Consider the following 22,472-nt stretch of genomic DNA (forward strand, 5'->3'; position numbering starts at 1 on the left):
ATGGGTCTATACTTTTGAAAATTAGCTCGTAGCAGCCATGTTGGTCCAGCACTGCAGCAGCTCATAACAGGCAAACTTACCTCTCTCCAGTGCACAGCTATGAAAGGCTTGTATTGTCAGTCCTTACCCACTTTAGTGGGAGGAGTTCATCATTTCTTTGCAGTCTTTTTTATTTTGTTCTTCAGCTCAGGGCAGGAATCCACAAATCCTTTAAACTGCAATGCAAAATCTTTTAGGGTTGTCCCTTCAGTGCAGGTGGACACACCAAAGTTTTGTGCCCAGGTCCAGTGGTTCAGCTAGGAGGGCATGGTTTGGAGAAACCTCCTCCTCTTCTTTCATCGGTGCCTTGGAGGAAGAGCTGTGCCAGATGTCCTGGTGATCCACTGTGGAGGAAATGACCTCGGGAACATCAAGAGCATCAAGCTCGTTGCAGGGATCAAACAGGACCTGCAAGATCTCCACTGACAATTCCTTCAGATGAAAATCATCTTCTCTGCCATCACTCAGTGGTGCCGGTCGAGGTCTGCCCAGCCTAAGATGATAGACAAAGCCCTGCGCTTTATTTACAGTGTGATGGCTACCTTTGTTTTGTCTGTAGGTAAAAGCATTCTACATCATCCTCAGATAAAGCATCAAGGTCCTGGCCATTTTTTGCATGACAGAGTTCATTTCACCACTCAGGGAAATAATATATTTAACAAATATTGCCCAGTGTCTGAGAGACCAAATTCAGTAAGGTGATGCTGGATTTGGATTTCCCACTAATGTTTTGGCAGCAAAAAAGAGGCCAGGATTTTTTATTTTGTGATGTTTGATGTGCACTTTCTTTTAAAAAATTTTTTACATACAAGGGTAGCCATCACACTTGTCAATTCTGTCACAGCTGTTCCTCTCAATCTCCCTTCCTCATCTATCTTCTCCAAACCCTTTGCTTTACCCTAGCCATTTCACCTGATGGACTTCCTCAGTTGTTTTTCCCCACGATGAATGTACCCAGGGGTTTAGAGAGTCAGACAAAAGTTCTGGCTGTTTTTGTGCAAATAAATATTTTTTTTTTATTTAACTCTAGTATGCATGCCTCTGATTTCCTGTAGCATTACACACTATTAGAAGAATAAGCAGTTTATGTGAAAGAATGCCAGAGTAAAGTTTTTTGCTTAACATACAAGTAAAGACCTTTACCTTACTTCACATTAGGTTTCATTTAATACTGTCAAAGAAAACATACATTCCATAAGAAACCAAATGCATTTCTCATGTACTCCTGGGGCAGTTGACAACAGTTAATGTTGAACACAGAAGCTCTGCTTCCCTAAGATCAACTGCTCTTGAACTTATTCTTAAACACCAAAGTGAGTGACAGTTTATGCCAATAAGTTTTAAATAAGTAAATAATAAGTAAGACGAGGGGACTAGCAGGATAAGGATACATAGGAAAGAGGGAGACACAGAGATGCACAGTAACAACATTCAAAAGTAAGAGTACTTGTTAGGCACCAAGCGGTGCGAAGGCCCTACTGGATCTGAAGGAATTATTAAAGCTGCAAGCAGCTTTGAATGGGCCCTTGCGCCTCCGCGCACATCAGACTGCAGTGCAATCAAAAGGCTTCTGTGACGGGCATGTAGATGTCTTCAGACTTGGGCTGTTTTCAGACAGTGTAAGAAGGAGATAAACATCAGTTCCTTTGTCCACTGTTTTGCCTGCTGCTGGGGCTGCTTTGCTAAAATTTCGTAGGGGCGCTATTCAGCCAGTTTGCATCACTGATGGAATACTGTCATGTACATGTGTTCAGGCCGGGACTCTTATCAAACATGTAAAGTGTTGGATTTCAAAAGAGTACGTTTAGTTATTAGTAATAATTCCTAATTACTTGAGATAATCATGAATTATGAAATTGAGAACAAAAATAACTAAACTGTAAAGTAGTCTCATAAACAAGTTGTTCAATTAGGGGAGCTAATACCTGAAATATCAGTATCACTAAGTGAACGGTGAAGGTGAAAGTCTGAGCTCTGACTCTCTCAATCAACCACTTATCACAATAAAATATGAACAATAATGACAGAAAGACTTCTCTTTAAAGCTATAAACAGTATTTATTAATCTCCACGAGAACCAACAAAGTCAACAATTGTTTCAATTAATAAACACTGTGCTACCAAGTAATCCTAAGTGAAAACACACATAAAACAGCAGCAGTGTAAAGTCAAACAGGTAAACAAAGCGTGTGGGAGTGAGTGTGTGTGTGTGTGTGTTTGAGTGTGAGAGAGTGTGTGTGTCTTTGTGTGTGTGTGTGTGTGTATGTGAGTCACAAGATGGCCGACGTGATCGAGCCATGGATGTATAATGAGAGCTGGATAGAGCGTCGCTGCTCAGCCTTGCAGCCAATTTTTCCCAGTGGCCACTCGTGGAATTGCAGCAAAAAATCCCCCTGCGGCTCAAAAAGGACTTTCCCCATAGACCACCATTGTAAAAGTGACTCCTGTAAAACTGTTGACAGAACTGCAAACAACATCAATTATGACTCCTTCTATTATGAACTTTTAATCCATGGAGGTTTTATGTTTGTAAAACTTTCCTTGAGCCAAGAAAAGCAATTTAAATATCTGTGATGTCATCATAATGTAAAGCCTATGGGCAGAGCGGGAGCTCATGGGCAGGGTCAATGGGGAAAACACTACTGCACATATTCAGTGGGCAAACCTGGAAGCTAGAAACTTTTTTTGGCGTATGCGCCAGGCGAGCAATTCCTATAGGACTGAATGGGCGCCATTTTTTGTCTGGTATCCAGCTCTTATAATATATCCATGGATCGAGCAAGGTGACAATGAATCGTCATGCGAGAAATATCCGGCGGAAGACGCCACAGAGTTCCATGGATGTATACATGCAGACAGAGTTCCCATTAACAATAGCAGATAGCACCGACCGGTGGTTGGTGGCGTTTATACACACGTGTATGATGGCGGATAACACAGATTCAAAGTGGGTGATAGTTATACGTTATCTGACCATCAGATGTGTGGAAAACGTGCGTAATTAGGTGGATGTGTAGGTGTGTGAGTGTGTGTGTATGTTAGTAAAAGAGAGAGGGAAAGAGAAGAGGGAAGACCGACTCTCCGTCTCGTGACCGTGAGAGGAGAGCAGTGGTTACTTTATCTACAGATAACACGCGTACGGACGGTTGTCTGTAAGCATGTTGTCTGGTTGTGAACTGAAAAAGCAACTTACTTTTCACTTGCGGTGGCAAGAATAACAAACAGTCTAGTTCGGTGAACACAACTAAACAGGCAACAACTTAAAATATACTCCTCAGAGTATAGCAGCAAACGGGACCTGGCGGTACAGTACAAGCACTAAGCTTAGAGACACACAAATCTAATATTATCTCTGCCCAGACAACCTCTTACTTGTGTCGTTCTCCAAAGCGAACCGGTGTGTATGTGTGTGAAAGAGTCTGTTAGTGGGATCCAGCAGCAAGTCCTCCAATGCGTGGTACTGGTGGTGCCATCCTTGTTCCTCGAGGCTGATGGCGCTGGTTTCTCGGGGAGCAGCGAAGAAACGCAGGATGGTCGACTCAGTCAATAGACAGCGGGGCGTAGAAGTTATCCGTTTCTCCGTGAAGAAACTCTTTTCCTCCTTCTGAAGGTAACAGTCTCTCGTGGATCCGGTAAAAGTGTTCAGGCGAACACAGGTCGAAGTCTCGTCTCGTCCAGCGAGGGGGAAAAGCTCCAAAGAAAAACGGGAATGAACACACGTGTACAGTTCCTCTTCAACGGTAATCTGGCATGGACCCTATTGTTTTTTGTGTGTTTGTTATACAATACAATAGGGCCCACAGGGCTCAGGCCCTATAGTATTTTGTGTGTTCGTTTCTTTATTATTATGCCACTTAAACCCTAAATTTGACCCCCTAAACATGCTCAAAAACTCACCAAATTTGGCACACACATCAGGTGTGGTGAAAAATATGATAAAATGTAAAAAATAACCCCCAAAGTGCCAAAATGTGCTCTCTAGCGCCACCTATGTAACTAAAATGAACACCACGGCCCATAGGAATGTCGTAGAGAGATCAAACCAAAACTCAATTATTTGTCTTATCAAGACCTACAAATCATACACTGACACCCCTGACCTAAATCCAACAGGAAGTCTGCAATTAACCTTTTTAAATAAGACTTTTCTGTCTGTCTTCATTATAACGCCATTTCACACCTAAATTCGACCCCCTAAACATGCTCAAAAACTCACCAAATTCGGCATGCACATATGATCTGGTAAAAAAATTTGTTAAAATGTAAAAATTAACCCCCAAAGTGCCAAAATGTGATCTCTAATGCCACCTATGTAACTAAAATGGCCGCCACGGCCCGTAGGAATGTCATAGAGAGATCAAACCAAAACTCAATTATTCGTCTCATCAAGACCTACAAATTATATGCTGACACCCCAGACCTAAATCCAACAGGAAGCCTGCAATTAGCCTTTCTAAATAAGACTTTTCCGAACAAACACTATCACCTCTGAGGGTGCTAATGGTATCGGCTTCATACTTGAATACATGACTTATGACACTGTGCTGAACAAAAGTTGGTAAAAACATTGTAATGACTCGAACAGTTTAGATATTTTAAGCCCTGAAAGTTGTAGTGCCACATCACACCTTACAATGTAAACCGAGGCAATCTCTAGGCATGGACTTTGTGTCAAAGCTGAATGGAGCTCATTGAGTGAGGGTGACAGTTTAGTGATAGTGCTGCAGAAAAATAAAATCAAAACTAAAATTTGTAGCTCTGTACTGCACTTTTTCCTTTATTAGGGCCCAAGCACCTAGTGCTTCGCTCACACTCTCCATTCAATTATATGAGTATTTTTCTGTGTCCAGCTGCAGTTACTTATTGTCTCTACACACCTGACAGTACACATTTCAATCAAACTTTCACCAGGTCATGTGGGATAAAAGTCTTTACTTTTCTAAAAATAAACTTGATGAAAATTAGGAAATTAATTTGTTTTACACACAAACTCATCAAGAGTTTTGTTTACTAATTGAAATTCAAGTGAAAGGGCCCAAAACTTGCATAATTTTGATGACACAGGTGTGAACAAGACAGACATGTCTCACCCTGCAGAAAATTCTCATCCTCACACCATTGAGATTTGATGTTTCACCATGACAGAGGAAGTTGCTATAACTTAATTGTACATGCTCCAGTCTGCACCAAACTTTACATGTTTGATAAGAGTCCCGGCCTGAACATGTCTACATGACAATATTTCCAGTCTTATAGTCTTATGGTTGTAATTTGCAGTCGCACAGTGTGCGAGTAAATTATTTTTCCACTTCGCACATATCTATTTTTAGGTACAAATGCGAGTGAAATACTCGCACTGTAGAGCCCTGTGACAGTACACATTTCAATCAAACTTTGACCAGGTCATGTGGGTGTAAAGTGTTAAAAGTGCACAATTTTGATGACACAGCTGTGAGTAAGTCAGCCTTATATGACAACCATCATCTGATTCACATGAAATTTTCAAGGTGTGCTCTACAGTTGATATACAGCGACATGATGTTTATTTAATGCATGTTTTCTAGCACCATATAGTGGACACAGGAAATGATATTTTACTCCTTCATGCAATGTTAGATAACAGACAACTAAAGTTACACGTCTTTGTCCAGCAAATACTCGTGGCACCGTACATTTAAACGTACAACAGACATGAAGTGCAATCAGGCAGATTCCCAGAACCATGGAGACAAGCTTTGTGATTCGTCAGCTTCCAGAAAGTCCCAGAAAACGCCATTTTATTGACGTGATTGGTGCTACCTTTGGCTCGATTACTGGGCGTCGTGATGGCCTGATGACGTGTCATCATGCAAGCTTACAAAAACAGCCTGCTTGAGCTTGGCTCTTCCTACTCGGTCACACCGACATCGAGGTAAGACGTGTTTTCATCTCTGTTACTGTTGAGATTTGATGCTTCACCATGACAGAGGAAGTTGCTATTACTTTCTTGTAAATGCTCCAGTCCGCACCAAACTTTACATGTTTGATAAGAGTCTCGGCCTGAACACGTCTACATGACAATATTCCATCAGTGATGCAAACTGGCTGAATAGTACCCCCCACGAAATTTCAGCGAAGCAGCGCCAGCAGCAGGCAAAACAGTGGACAAAGGAAGTGATGTTTGTCTCCTTCTTGCATTGTCTGAAAACAGCCCGGGTCTGAAGACATCTAAATGCTCATGACAGAAGACCTTCGATTGCGTCGTGGCCCAACATGCATGGAGGCGCGAGGGCCCGTTCATTGCTGCTTGCAGCTTTAATTTTGAAATGTTTTCTCCTTGTGTTTTGTTACTTTTACTTCCTGTGTTTGCTCGCCTTTGTTGATTGCCTCATATGTTTCACATGTGTCTTGTTTCACTCACCTGTGTTGAGTTTGTAATACATATATATATATATATATATATATATATATATATATATATATATATATATGTATATATGTATATATGTATATATGTATATATATGTATATATACACACACACATATATACACACACACACACACACACACACACACACACACACACACACACACACATATATATATATATATATATATATATATATATATATATATATATATGTATATATGTGTATATATATATGTATGTATATATATGTAGAAGAAGCTAGCTGAGGTTTTGCTTTAACCAGTGACCGTGGTGGCTTTCAGGGGAATGTGTCATGGTTGTTGTGGTGAAGGGCAGCTGTGCAAAGATAAAATATGAACAATCATGAGCAAAGTAATAAATTATAAGGTTAGTTGTTGATCCTGAGGATTAACAAAGCAAACTAGAAGAAGACTGACTTCCTGGTGTTATGGCTTTGATTACTTCTCACACCACTACTGCAGTGCAAAACACCAAAAGGTCGACTGATTCCTCCCACACAAAGCTCAACAAACTCTCTCTCCAAATTGGGCATAAATAAAATGCAGCAAAGATTTGGTGTACTGTGCATTCAAACAAAAAAATCCTTTTTCTTCTGTAAAACAGGAAATATGGCATATATATGACAGTCTTTATGGGTAATCAACTGATCCTGTAAATGATGCAGTTAATGTAGTTTACAAGTGAGAATTATGTCAGTTGCATTTGATATTATCCAGAGTGTGCAAACAAGATACAGCTGTGGATTTTGTCCTCTGTTACTTACATTGATAGAGCATGAGGAAGGAATCACAGCATGAAAAACTTGTTTTAATGTTCACTTGGGCACCTGACTATCGTTTTAAGATACACTTGAATTTTTTTCAGAACCAACATGTCGTGGCATTTACAAATAAATCAAAGCAAAATTTCTAAAAATGACAATGATAATAAAGATATAATTTGGAATAGAGTGACTCATATGTGTACTTACTTGTAGAGAAACTAGATGAACTACAGTAAGAAAATAAATGTATTGATAAACCTCAATATTTTCACAATGTTTGTTTCATAATTTGTACATAGAAATGGCAAATTGGATTCATATCAAATAAAAGAGATTTTATCTGCTACAAAGATTGACTTCATTACTTTCAGTTCTCAGATACGATGACGTCACTTTTAGGGCTGACATTTACCTGGGTGGAGGCTTTGTGAGGAAATGAAAGTGCTACAATAGAACTGAGATGTTGGACTGATAAAGAAAGACTTTAGAAGAGTTTACATCTCTCTCCAGTTTCCTCTCATACGTTTGACAATCTGTTCACAATGCAGCTTTATGGAGCTCTGATTCTGTTTCTGACTCTGTCTACAGGTAAGAAAAGCTTATGATTCACATGCTCTGGCTGGATGTTGTCACACAAAGAAATGACATGTATTAATGTTAAAAGGTTGTTGTTGAATCTGAAAAATGAAGTGGTGTCTGTAACTTAGAAAAGAGTGAGAGGGATTATTATTTTTGTTTTTTATTATATAGATGAATGAGATAAAAGATGTTTATTTGATTAACACAAAGGGATGGAAATATTTTTAACAGTAATCGGATTTTAAAATGACCATTTGGCAACGCAAATTCCTTTTTTCTGTATTTAAGAGGAACAACAGTGCAGGAACTTAATAAGGACTCATATTAAGCGAGTTCCTCATCCCATTGTCTAACTGGAAACATTTCTGAGTGATTGAGGACATGATGCACTAAACTGTGGTGTTTTTATTATATGAATGAAGGAGTTTAAAGATGTTTATTTGATTAACACAAAGGGATGGAAATTTCAGTTTTTTAAGAGGAGCTACAGTGTAAGAACTGGAAACATTTCTGAACTGTGGTGATGAGTGTCTGCTTCCAGTAGGAAAAGCCAGTTTTTGAGCAGTGGGAACTTAAAATGGTTAAAACAAAAAAATGTTTTATGATTTTTTTCCTCTTTTTTGTGGAAATGTGTGTGACAGTATTTGTATTTCTGTACAGCATATGGATTAAGATGCTACACATGTGTAACCACCGACCCTAAATCCTGCACACAAATTACAATTTGTCCTTTCATTTCAAACCGTTGTTCCTCCATGGATTTGAATGGTAAGTTGTTCTTACATAGTATTACTAAATATAGCTAATATTGAGCATTTCAAAGAGATGATCGAGTCTGAGCTGATATATTTCTGTACTAAATGCCTGGAAGCTGTTGTTGAAATTGAAGTTTTTCCATCATGTCTTGCAGGTTTAATCACCAAGACCTGCTTTAACAGTGTTGTATGTGTAAGGCCCATGACTTGCTGTGAAGGGGACTTGTGTAACAGTGCCATACCTGCTGGTCCCAGTGTCATCCTCCTACTGGTATCCTCAGCCATCATCACTCTCTTTCTTTGAGGTGCTTCAACAGCTGCAGCTTAGGCTAATTTTTTATCATCAAATTTGTGCAACTTAGGAAGAATAAACGATAAAACCAGTAAATGAAATTGACTTGACGACAATTCAATATTTTTTTCAATAAAACCACAATATGATTGACCATTAAATTGTTTTATTCCTTATGAGCTACATTTCACATCACTATATACAGAAAATAATAGCATGCATGATAAAACAGGACATGAAGTATGAACAATCATGAGAAAATGTATAAATAATGTGGTTAGTTGTTGATCCTGTTGTTTAACAAAGCACACCAGTAGACATAAAAATTTCAGGCTTCCTGTTAAGCCCATGTAGTTTCTTCTTATGCCAAGTACTGCAGTACAATGCATCATCACTTCCAACACTTTATACACTTCAAACAGCAAACATCATTCTTTGATCTTGTGTATAACACAGTATTAAGCTACACTTCCTTTTAGAGGTGGAAAAACAAGAGAGAAATCAGGAAATACAGCACTAACACATCCATGTTTGTTCAATAAAAAATACCTACAATTGACCATTAAATTGTTTTATTTCTTATATGCTCTGAGTTACATCAAATAACAACCTTATTATGAGATCCTAATTAGAAAAAAAGTGATAAAACAGGATGTAAAATATGAACAATCATGAGCATATTAATAAATTATACAGTTAGTTGTTGATTCTGAGAATTAACACAGCAGACCAGAATATAGATTTCTCACTTCCTGATTTTATGCTTTTTAAAAAAAATTTCACACCACCACCATCGCACTGAATGCAGAATTGAAATCCACACACACATAAGTCAACAAACTCTCTCTCCATTTTAGACATAAATGAAATGCAGTAAAGATTTGGTGTGTTCCGCATTCAAATGAAAAATATTCCTTTGACTTCTGTAAAACAGGAAATATGGCATGTATATGATGGTTTTTATAGGTAAATCAAACAAAAATGATAATAACAGAAAATGTCCGGCAGTTAGTCTACTTAGTTTGTGGGGCTGAAAGTTTGAATCATCCATATCAAATGCAGCATGTCGCTGCTGTCATGTTTGGTTGTTGATCCTGAGGATTAACAAAGCAAACCAGTAGACATAAAAGATTTCAGGCTTCCTGTAAAGCACACGTGGGTTCTTGTCACACAAAGTATTGCAGCACAATGCATCACCACTTCCACTGTACCACTCCTATTTCTTTTTAAACCTCAAACTTGCAAACTTTTGCTGCAGTGCCATTGAGAGCATACTGACATGCTGCATGACAGTGTGGTTTACCATCAGGCCAACAGAAAACTTCTCCAGTGGATAGTGAACACAGCACAGGATATCATCCGGACTTGGAAGCAATCTACACCTCATAATCAACCTCTTGCCATCTGGAAGGAGATATAGAAACATTGCAGCTTGGACTTCCAGGAAGAAAAACGGTTTCTTTCCCAGGGCTGTGGCACTACAAAACAATGCTGCTTCTACCCCAATCCCCTCACCTCCCAGTGTGCAATAACTGGAGCTTAAGGCCAGTACTTAAATATACTTTGCACTTTATGTATTTTATGTAACAGTAAAACATGAACAATCATGAGCAAATTGATAAATTATACAGTTAATTGTTGATCCTGAGGATTAACAAAGCAGACTGAGTGCTGATCGGATTTTAAAATTACCATTTGGCAACGCAAATTTCTTTTTCTGTTTTTTAAGAGGAGCTACAATGTAGGAAATTACAGGACACAGAAATATCTTTTTAGGGTCTTTATTCGGAACAGCAAAATTTTGTGTTCAGATGGGATAAAATAATAATAAAAGCTTCAGAACAAAACATGTACAATGTACAATGCTATATATGCAGTTTTTGTAGATAAACAAAATCAGTACTAGCTGAAGACTCTCCTCTATACGCTGTAACACTTAGATGTCCACTTAAGGTTTAACACATAAGCTTCTCACTGTATTCTGTATAGTAGTAGTATCAATTACCATAAACTACTGGTACTAAAACACCCACAACAAAAGACTGCAGAAATAAGTAGGCTAGTACAAAAAGTGCTAAAATAACTATAATGGCTTATTCCTATAACAGAAAAAACCTACAAATTCACAATTGACAATCTTCACAGGTCTTGTAATGTTACAATGAATGTGTAGAATTTGAATACATACAAACTAGTGCATCTGTCCCGGACCACAAACAGAGTGGTGGTTGATGTTGAAGAAGTTCAGTTCAGCAGAATGTGGTCTGTAGAGTGTGAGTTTCATGAAGCGTGCTGACATACTGGTGAACTTGCAAACACAGAGCTGATCTGAGCTGGTGAGCTGGGCCCGAGCAATGACAGGGAAGCACTTTTATACAGTAAAATGCATTTAGACCTTACGATGTGACTGAAGCTTCATATTAGCTGCAGATAAACCTTTAATACAATTTTACACAGAAGGACTGTGGATTTTGTGACCCCTCACTTACATTGTAAGTGCATTATGAAGGGATCTTCTAATGACCAGTATGAACAGGAGGAATGATCATGGCAAGAAAAAACAATGTTCATTTGGGCATTTAACACAGACTTGAAATTTTGTAAACCCACCCTTTAAGGGGCTATGTAATGAACACTATCAAATAACAGCCTTGTTATGAGACCCTAACTAGAAAGAAAAGTGATAAAACAGGACATAAAATATGAACAATCGTGTAAATTAATAAATTATATGGTTAGTTGTTGATCCTGAGGATTAACAAAGCAGACTAGAAGACAGATTTCTGACTTCCTGGTTTGATGCCTTTAATTACTTTTCACACCACTACTGACTTAAATACAAATAAAATATTTGGTGTGCCCTACATTCGAACAAAAAATATTAATTTTTCTTCTGTAAAACAGAAGGTAGGCCTATATGACAGTCTTAAATAAAAAATGGTAATGGCGGAAATTTTCCAGCAACTGATACAGTTAATGTAGCTTACAAGTGAGAATTATGTCAGTTGCATTTGACATTATCCAAAGTTTTGTCCCATTCACTTTCATTAAAAAAACATAAGGAACGGATTTTCTTATGGCCAGTGTGAACAGGATGAATGATTACAGCATGAAAAACTTGTTTAATGTTCATTTGGGCACCTGACTGTTAAAACACTTGAAACACTTGAAATTTTGTGAACCTATCCTTTAGGGGACCACGTAATGAACACTTCCACTTTAACATTGCTAACTCACTACCACCAGAAAGTCACAAGATGGTGCCAAAGTAATGAATTTTCAAAACCTACATATCATGGCATTGACAAATAAATAAATAAATTTAAAAAATGATAATGATAATAAATGTATAGTTTGGACTAAAATGTGTTTCTTGCAGACTTGTAGAGAAACTAGATGAACTATAGTTAGAAAATTAGTTTAATGATAAACCGCAATATTTTCATATTTGTACATAGAAATGGCAAATTGGCTTTATATCATACAAAAGAGATTTTATCTGCTACTAAAGATGACTTTGTCACTTTCAGTTCTCGTCTTTGTTTACACAAGAGTACATGTTAGATGGCTGTCACAGATAAGATGACGTCACTTTTAGGGCTGACATTCACTTGGGTGGGGACTTTGTGAGGAAATGAAAGTTCTGGAAGAAAACTGAGAGGTTGGACCGATAAAGGGAGACTTCAGAAGAGTTCACATCTTCTCTACAGTTCTCTCATACGTTTGACAATCTGTTAACGATGCAGCTTTATGGAGCTCTGATCCTGTTTCTGACTCTGTCTACAGGTAAGAAAAGCTTATGATTCACATGCTTTGACATTGTCACACAAAGAAATGAAATATATTAATGTTTAAAGTAGATTATTGGTGATTGTTACTGTAGAATCTGAAAAAGATAATGGTGTCCGTAAATTAGAGTAGTGTGACAGGGATTATTATTTTTGTTTTTTATTATATGAATGAATGAGCTTAAAGGTGTTTATTTGATTAGCGCAAAAAGATGGAAACAGTGATCAGATTTTAAAATTGCCATTTGCAACATAAATTTCTTTTTCTGTTTTTTAAGAGGAGCTACAATGTAGGAAATTACAGGACACAGAAATAGCTTTGTGGGGTCTTTATTCGAAACAGTGTTCCTCAGCTCCTCAGTGCAGCAGCAGCAGCAGCAGTCGTGGGAAAAGAGATCTGACAGGAAGAAAGAAAGGGGCAAGACGGCCAGACGGCCACTTCGCCTCTAAAGCAACTGACAGCTGCTTTCCATTAATTTATCTCCAGCAGGAGGAGATGGTAAGGAAGAGAACAAGTGAGAGTGAGAATCAGTGTGTTGTGCTCATTCTTGTGGTTTGATAAATAGTAAATTCATCAAATTCAGTGCCCCATATCGCTGTTTTCCAAGCTATACATAAAATATTACATTCTCAAAGCTTGCCTCTAACTGTTAAGTCATAGTCCGTTTCCCATTATTCAACACCAGACAACCACTGAATATACAGTTAGGAATTAAATGCTAGCAGGCTAGCGGTGTGAGCATGGACACCTGGCCAATCATAGCACTTGAATGCTACACAGGGCGTGTCTTACCCATGGATTGTCTTGCCAAGAAAATTAATGGGATCCATAATATCACGGCCGACACTACTACAGCATTCAAAGAAAAGTGGGAGAAAGAGGATAGAAAGAGAAAGGAGAAGGACATTATATCAAGATTTGGCCTCTAGAGCTGGTTTCCACGGCAACAGAGAGGTCATACAGGCCCTCAGCCTTGGCTACCAACCATTGAACCACTTTTGTAAGTTGGTCGCAACTTAAATTGTTAACTCATAACATTACACTTGAAGAGAAAGTGAGGGAGCTGTTGATTACTGTATTAATTAATTTTCATGTTTTGTGTATTACCTTTCCCATATTTATTTAGGTTTGCTCTGCAATGATTCATTTTTATCAGCTCTGACACTATTCCATCAGACTCAGAAATCTGTGACCATATCCAGCAACCAGGTTAACAGTTTCCCTCACTGACAACACTAACCAAAAAAGAGATGGAAATTTAATTTGACAGTATGCTGTCAAGTCTAGTGACTTTTTTTTTTTTTAGACTCACAATTCTAGTCATTATCAATCAAAGTCTCAAAAGATTGAAACTTTTGAAAAATTGCATAAAATATACAGAATTTGCTATGTCATGTAATGCCACAGTCATCAAAATTATGTGTTAGATCTGAATTTGTCATAATTGTTATCTAACTTCTCCATAATTACAGCTCCCCTCCTCCGCTATATTGGAGGGTGATGTATGTTGGAACCCCAAAAACAACACAGACTTTGATTATGTGGCTAGAGGGAAACTTTGAGTAGTCAATTGTCAATTGAGTAAAACCAACTGTGCTTTTAAATTATTGCTTGTTTTATCAGCGGCGTTTCTGATAAATGTTTGGTAACAAGGTGTTTTTCTTTTTAGCTTTTTATACCTCCCAGGTACTGTTTATACCTAAATAAGTTTTGTATTTTCTGCAATGGGTATTTTTCACCACTTTACCCAGCTTCTTTTTTAATTGGACCTGTGTTGACAAAAGGAATAATAATAGCCATAATAATAATAATACTAATAACAATAATAATGATGACAATTTGAAAGATGGTAACACATGATCACATTGTCACCGTAATTCCAGATAGTTGACATTTGATAATACTGAATTATTGTCTAACCCATAGTTTTGTCTTTAATTTCACGTTTTTTTTTCGATGTGGAAAATTAAACAGACAATCTTATTGTTTATTTTTATATTTTTATGTTATTTTATATCATAATCTAAATGATTTTGTTGTGATCAGAAACACTTGAATAAATCTTGTGAAACTCAATCTTGAAACTCCGTACACCTCCCTTTGCAGGCCCACCCCACAGTTTGAGAAACATTGCTGAAATGGAATCGGAATGTATTAAAATTCTACATTGATAATTTTCTCCATATTATATGTTAAGACTCAAAAAACAAGGCCTTTGAAGAGGCCCAACTTGCAGCGGACACATCCAACATTGATACCAAGGTGGAAAACAAAAAGAAAACCGTAGAAAGGCCTGCCAGATTTGACAATGATTATTCCACCCATGGTAAGTTATTTTTCCACTCTCCAAGCTATATTAATTAGTGTGTCTTACTAGAGTCGGACAGTATAGCGATGCATCTAAGGTATTAGAGTAGTATTAAAATGATGACTGAGGCTCCCTGGTGAACTAGGGGTCTAGGTGCCAACATGAACCACAGTGTCTGTCCAGGGACTTGTGTTGCATGTCATTCAACATTCATTCTCATTTTCTGTCATCTCTCTACTGTGGATGTCCACACTGTAAACCCAAATAAGTTAACAGAACTCAAAAAATTTAAGGCAACTGATTGCCTCAAATTTTTTAAGTTGATTAACTTAAAAGTTAATATTTTCAGAGCTTAAATATTTGGATTACATGCTACATGTACCTTTTGATTACAGTTTAATTCAACTCAAATTCACCTACATTCCACACACACTCACTCTTTTTTTTCTCTTTATCTGTGCACCTTTAGGTCACATTGAAGCCCACCTGTGATATCTTCACTGCTGGGTGTGGCTCACAGCTCTTCGGCCAGCATCAACAATGACCTGGACAAGAAGGTGATAGGACCGCTTGTTTTGTTACTATGGCTGGTGCAGTGACCTAAATTTTTAATTGTTTCAATAAATTTTGTCAGGAGATCAGGTACACAAAATTCAGCGCATCTCAAACACATTTCAGCAAATCATGTTGATTACATATGACTTGGATACATTTGATATTCCACTCTGCCCGCAAAGGTGATCAAGGAACCTGCTCTTCTTAGGCACAGATGTGTTGAAAGTATCAAATTGCTATGTTAATATGCTGTGAGAAACTGCCAATTTGTAGGACTATTTGTTATTGTTTTCATTTTATCTGATTTTAAAGGGAATTCATAATTTGAAAAAAGCTTTGTCAACATATCATGGCAAGTTTGAATTTGTGAAAACAGGTGAATAAAAGTACTGTGAACCCATAACCTTCACACAGAAATAAATCAATATATTGCATCCTTTTTTTTGGTCCATGGGCTGACGCTGTGGCCAATGCACCATCACGGGTGGCTCATGATAATAAGTCCTTACACACCTGTGTGGTACACTCACACAGCTGTTATTACTTATTTTGCCTCACTAGACTTCTTCTTAGGACATTCAAAGTCTCAGTATTTGACATCTCCCTCACCCCTCTGGTACTTTTTTTGTGCCTGTTAGACTTAAACAAACTTAGACAAATGACATATGTCACTTATGCCATACTGATTGTTTAACAATCTCTTATCTAATCAAAGATGCAAGCAGCATTGAACGGGCCCTTGCGCCTCCGCGCATGTCGGGCCGCGACGCAATTGAAGGTCTTCTGTCACAGGCATGTAGATGTCTTCAGACCCGGACTGTTTTCAGACAGTGCAAGAAGGAGATAAACATCACTTCCTTTGTCCACTGTTTTGCGCGCTTCTGGCGCTGCTTTGCTGAAATTTCGTAGGGGGCCCTATTCATCCAGTTTGCATCACTGATGGAATATTGTCATGTAGACGTGTTCAGGCCGGGACTCTTATCAAACATGTAAAGTTTGGTGCAGACTGGAGCATTTACAATAAAGTTATAGCAACTTCCTCTGTCATGGTGAAGCATCAAATCTCAATGGTGTGAGGACGAGAATTTTCTGCAGGGTGAGACATGTCTGTCTTGCTCACACCTGTGGCATCAAAATTATGCAAGTTTTGGGCCCATTCACTTGAATTTCAATTAGTAAATTGAAAACTCTTGATGAGTTTGTGTGTAAAACAAATTAATTTCCTAATTTTCATCAAGTTTATTTTTAGAAAAGTAAAGGCTTTTGACCCACATGACCTGGTGAAAATTTGATTGAAATGTGTACTGTCAGGTGTGTAGAGACAACAAGTAACTGCAGCTGGACACAGAAAAATACTCATATATTTGAATGGAGAGTGTGAGACAACCGCTAGGTGCTTGGGCCCTAATAAAGGAAAAAGTGCAGTACAGAGCTACAAATTTTAGTTTTGATTTTATTTTTCTGCAGCACTATCACTAAACTGTCACTCTCACTCAATGAGCTCCATTCAACCACCACACCCATCCCAAAGTTGTACTTTGATGGGCTTATTGCAGACTTCCTGTTGGATTTAAGTCAGGGGTGTCAGCGTATGATTTGTAGGTCTTGATGAGATGAATAATTGAGTTTTGGCTTGATCTCTCTACGACATTCCTATGGGCCGTGGCGGCCATTATAGTGACATAGGTGGCGCTGTAGAGTACATTTTGGCACTTTATTTGGTGAGTTTTTGAACATGTTTAGGGGGTCACATTTATGTCTGAAGTGGCGAGATAATAAAGAAAGAAGAAACAAACAAACAAACAGAACAGATTACAAGAGGGTCTTCGCCCCTTTGGGGCTCAGGCTCTAATTATCCTCTGTGTCAAAGATGTTACAGCAAATTATGGAGGAGCCAAGAATCCAGCTGTTAAAACTGAAGTTGTTCATGTTCAAATGAATAAATTGGTGGGGTTTAAGATTATTAAAATCCCACAATGAAGAATACTAAATTCTAATCATAATCCAATGTCCTGCCTGTTTGTAATGTGTGTATGTGGGTCTGTACATGTACATCTATATGCCGCTGGCTTTACCTCCTGTCAGTGCAATTAATCTATACACATGCAGCAGGGTGTTCAGTGTTTCTCAAGTCCAGTGAGTTTCACATTACAACAACTTAACTCTGAACAGCCTATTATCCATCAGATCAATTAATTAAAAATGTGAAGGCAGCAGGGAAACGGATGACTTTAAGTTTAAATAAGTAACAAAAAAGTATTTCAATCAGTGGTGGTGTTTTGTTATTTAAACAGCTGACATGACAATGGCTATGGATATGAATATTTTGAGGGTTTATAAAAGAAAAAGGAGCTGATAGTAGTATTGTAGTGGCAGCGTTGCTGTGAACAGCGGTACGAACCATGGGCGGACAGCACCTCGCCTTTGAGAGACTGATGGATACTCAGCAAACAATTTTTGGTTCGGGGAACCTGAAGTGTTGCTGACTCCGGTTTGCGAACCTTTGCACACTGTTCGTGGACCGTTGGTTTCCTAACGTTCTGCAAATGGTGAGCGAACAGTAAATCTTTAAAATAAACGAACATTTGCGGACCGTAAAGAAAACTTTCCACAATAACCCTCAGGGAGGTCCAGAGGATGTTCCCCTACCCTTCAGGCAATGTTCATAGAACGTTCCCTGATCGGAAATTTGTTGCTGGGCCATTACCCCATACCAGACACCCACTGAACATACAGTTAGGAATTAAACGCTAGCAGGCTAGCGGCACGAGCATGGACACCTGACTAATCAAAGCACTTGAATGCTATGCAGGGCGTGTCTTGTCCATTGATCGTCTTGCCAAGAAAAGCAGTGGGATCCATAATATCACAGCCAATACTACTATAGCATTCAAAGAAAAATAGGAGAAAGAGAATAGAAATAGAAAGGAGGAGGACATTATATCAAGATTTGGTCATGGTCTGAACAGCACCTTAAACACAATGAAGCAGGCTACGAGTAGATGTGAGCATTGTGAACGATAGGAAACGGTGGAGCATGTATTTTTATACTGTGCTACTGACACTTAAAATTACACTCCAAAAGAGTCACATGACACTTGGTATTAGAGAAATGTTCCATAGGAGTTCAGGTGATGTAGGGCACAGGGCTATTTTCAGATTTTTAGAAAACACAGGACTTAATAGGAGAATTTTATGTAATAATGTAGTAACTGTTGCGATTCACACTCCAGTCCAGAAGGTGGCGGTAATGCGCCTAAAGGCCATTTGCCAACCGCCAATAACCAACAGAAGAAGAAGAAGAAGAAGAAGAAGAAGAAGAAGAAGAAGAAGAAGAAGAAGAAAACGAATAAGAAGAAGAAGAAGAAGAAGAAGAAAAAGAAAAGAAAACAGTTTGCCTATGGATGTATCATGGGGTTTCCCTTCCTGAAGTCAACAAGTAGGTGTATCTGCGGACTCGCAGTATCTACACGACACACCCACTTTACTACACTCGGTTAGGTTTAGGCATGAGCAGTGAGATGGTTAGGTTAGGGTTAGAGGGTCAGGGAGGGGTGTTGTGTAGCATACAGTTACGGTGGCAACATCAACTGGGGGGGAATTCACTTAGTAAAGTGGGCGTGACATGGAGTAAAGTGGGTGTGTCGTGGAGGTCTGTGATTCAATATAGCACCGACTCGTGGACACTCGCCACGCTGTACCAGGCTCCACGCGCCCCACGCTGCAGCTAATGTTCGTCTATGTTGCATGGGAAACGGTCCGAGACAGCCCGGGACACCGGCAACACAAAGACAACAGGCAGGGGAAGGTGGGAAAAGTAACGTATGCCCTAACAGTGCGTATCTGGGGTTAGCTTGTAGCTTATCATTACAGCCTGCGTTACTCCTGTATTTCTCTATTAATAACCATAGACTGTGTATAGTCTATGTTAATAACCATAGACTATAATCTATTTTAATGACCGATATGCTACAATCGTGCGTAAGGTACCCAGCTAGCTGTGCCCAGAGGGCCAGCTGCCTTTTAATAAGCTTTTGCTTTTGTTGTACTTTTCACGTGCATGTGCGCGCGCTCGCATGATAAGTATAAAACGATCGGCTCCTGTCATTCTGTGTTTGGGAACTAACTGTAACACCAAACTCTTCAACATACCAACCAGTTTATAGTTTATCGTTGCTGCAAAGGGATAAACCTGGTAGGATACGATATTTGGGACCTTTTTGTGGTCTTCCGATAAATTCTGTATATTAGCCAACCAGCAGGACTCTAAACATGTAACTAATTTGAACTTTCTCCGTACCTTGACAAGTATCGGGAATTAATGTTGAGAATTGTTTAACTTTTTATCTTTGCTGTATGGGGTTGTGGTTACGTTGTGAAAATGTTTTGGACAGAGTTTGGTGTGACGTTTTTTACCTTGCTGTCAAAGTATAAATGTCTAAAATTATTGACTGAATACGAGTCACTTTCTTTACGATACTTCTAGCTTCAGATTAAGGGTTAAGGGGAAAGTTAAGGGAAACATAAAAGATGATATTTAGCAGCTGATTTTTTCACCACTTACACTCATGAAAGAGTGTTAGACATTGTAGCAAAAGCCTTAACGCTGTCTAAACCCACTTTTCAATTTGTGAATACTGAATAAGTATACCTTAATGTGCTCTGGGGGGGGGGGTAAAAAACAGCGAAATCGCCCGTTTTTTCATTTTTCATAAATAGAATAAAGTTTTCACAAATCCGAAACTGTGTTTTTATGAGTCTCTGGAGTCCCCTTGTTAATCTAGTCCGGATTTGACAAGTCTAAGTGTTGTGGTTTTTGGCCTGGACCTGGTCTAATTCAGTCTGGAAGGAGAAATATCAGTGAAATCGCTTTTTTCATTTTTCTTAAACAAAGTAAAGGTTTCACAAATCTGAATGAAACTGGGTTTAAACAGCATTAAGGCTTTTTCTAAGATGTCTAACACACTTTCATAAGTATAAGTGTTGAAAAAAACAGAATCCACCGCTAAATATCATTATTTATGATTCCCGGAAAGGAGACCTATTATGCTTTTCCTTATTTTCATATCGTACACAGATGAATGACAAATTAAAGGAAAAGCTGGTACAGGTCTGAATGCTTGACCCCTACAGAGATGGGATCCGGTGGCTCTGTTATGCTTAGGGGAGCATTTTGCTGGCATGGTTTGGGTCCACTTGTCCCCTTAGAAGGAAGGGTCACTGCAAATCAGTACAAAGTTGTTCTGAGTGATCACCTTTATCCTATGATGAAACATCTCTATCCTGATGGGAGTGGTCTCTTCCAGGATGACAATGCCCCAATTCACAGGGCATGAGGGGTCACAGAATGGTTTGATGAGTATGAAAATGATGTGAAGCCAGCCAAAAAAATGTAAAAAGTGGCCAATTCTCAAAATGATAGCTGGGTGAAAAAATGTGGTGGCTGGCATAATGCACATTTCCACATTACTTGTTCCATCAGTACAAATATGCCCCAATTCATAGGGCACGAGGGGTCACTGAATGGTTTGATGAGATGACAATGATTTGAATCATATGCTATGGCCTTCGCAGTTACCAGATCTCAACCCAGTTGAACACCTATGGGAGATTCTAGACTGACGTGTTAGACAGCACTCCCCACCACCATCATCAAAACACCAAATGAAGGAATATCTTTTTGAAGAATGGTGTTCCTCAGCCTTGGCATTCATTCTACAAGTCTCTGGAACTCTTCTGGAGGGATCAACACCATTCTCCAAAAAGATATTCCCTCATTTGGTGTTTTGATGATGGTGGTGGAGAGCACTGTCTAACACATCAGTCCAAAATCTGCTGCAAACTCTGATACAGCTGCGCCTTGGCAGGCTTCTGGAAAGCTGGCCAATCAGAACAGCGTTGACTTATCCGGAGGGGGCCCTTAAAGAGAAAGGAGCGAAGACTGCCTGGTCAGACAGAGGCTGAACTGAGGGGCTGCATAAAGGGCCAATATAAGATAAATAAAGAGTTTTATGAACTGTGAATCATGCAGAGCTACTCTAGTGGAGTCCCAAAATAAAAATATAGAACTGGAAATGAGCATAATAGGTCCCCTTTAACTTTCCCCTTAACACCAAATTGAAGATAACTTCAGCGTTGTTTTTGTTTTGTGTTTTTCCGTTAGTCTCAGTGTAATCTGCCATCATGGTGAACCAGGTTCATCGAGGGGACGGTAGCTGGCATTCATGCAAGAGCGAATCCAGTGGGGCCAGCAACAGCGGTGGGGAAAGCTCCAAGGAGAGCTCCCGCTGTTCCACACCAGTGTTGGATGCAGACCGCTCTGACAGACTACGGGACAAGATGCGGAAGAGGATGGAGTCCGGGGACCGCTGGTTCTCACTTGAATTCTTTCCTCCCCGCACAGCCAGTGGAGCTGTCAACCTCATCTCAAGGCAAGTGAAGTCAAACTGGACTTGAATTAAATATGCAGCAAACATGATGTACTTTGCATCAACAAAGGTCATACAGACGTTGGACACATGGACTTGCTCAAAGAATTTAGTGAACAGTTGTAAGGCTATTTCTAAAATAATAAAGCTTTATTATACAGCGTTTTGTAATCCTTGAAGAAAAACTTTAGAGAGCTTAGTTTGCTTATATATAGTTCTAGAAAAGAGGGTGACTGACAAAGATCAATGTCATGGTTTGTTCCTCATACATTTAAAGGATGAGTTCATAATTTTTCAAGTCTGTCTTAAAACAACAGTTAGTTGCCCAAATGAACACTGAAAAAGGTTTTTCTTGCCATAATCATTCCTCCTGTTCATACTGACCATTAGAAGATCCCTTCATAATGCACTTAGAGTGTAAGTGATGGGAGACAAAATCCACAGTCCTCACAGTTTATCTGAAGTTAATATGAAGTTTCAGCCATCCAAATGAGTCAAACCAAGTAGATATCTTTGAACGTTACAGTATATTA

At 38.8% G+C, this 22,472-nt stretch overlaps 1 protein-coding gene and 1 long non-coding RNA gene across 4 annotated transcripts in view; both read left to right on the forward strand.

Moving 5' to 3' along the window:
* The first annotated feature begins 12,512 nt into the window (after positions 1-12,512).
* On the forward strand, positions 12,513-15,717 carry LOC137185308 (uncharacterized). Its single transcript, XR_010928818.1, has 4 exons — positions 12,513-12,645; positions 13,001-13,146; positions 14,846-14,974; positions 15,426-15,717. It is a non-coding gene; the product is annotated as an uncharacterized lncRNA (long non-coding RNA).
* Positions 15,718-18,810: 3,093 nt separating this feature from the next.
* Positions 18,811-22,472, forward strand: part of mthfr (methylenetetrahydrofolate reductase (NAD(P)H)) — a 41,780-nt gene continuing 38,118 nt past the window's right edge. The window contains exons 1-2 of one of the 3 annotated variants that reach the window (XM_067591250.1): positions 18,811-18,950; positions 21,675-21,942. In XM_067591250.1, coding sequence (XP_067447351.1) covers positions 21,695-21,942 — 248 coding nt within the window. In that variant the 5' untranslated portion in view covers positions 18,811-18,950; positions 21,675-21,694. Of the gene's footprint in view, positions 18,951-19,115; positions 19,347-21,674; positions 21,943-22,472 lie in introns of those variants that run through there. The other 2 variants (XM_067591251.1, XM_067591249.1) reach the window with 2 other exon arrangements.

The sequence above is a fragment of the Thunnus thynnus genome, chromosome 6 (genome assembly GCF_963924715.1).
Source record: "Thunnus thynnus chromosome 6, fThuThy2.1, whole genome shotgun sequence".
In the NCBI taxonomy this organism is placed as follows: domain Eukaryota; kingdom Metazoa; phylum Chordata; class Actinopteri; order Scombriformes; family Scombridae; genus Thunnus; species Thunnus thynnus.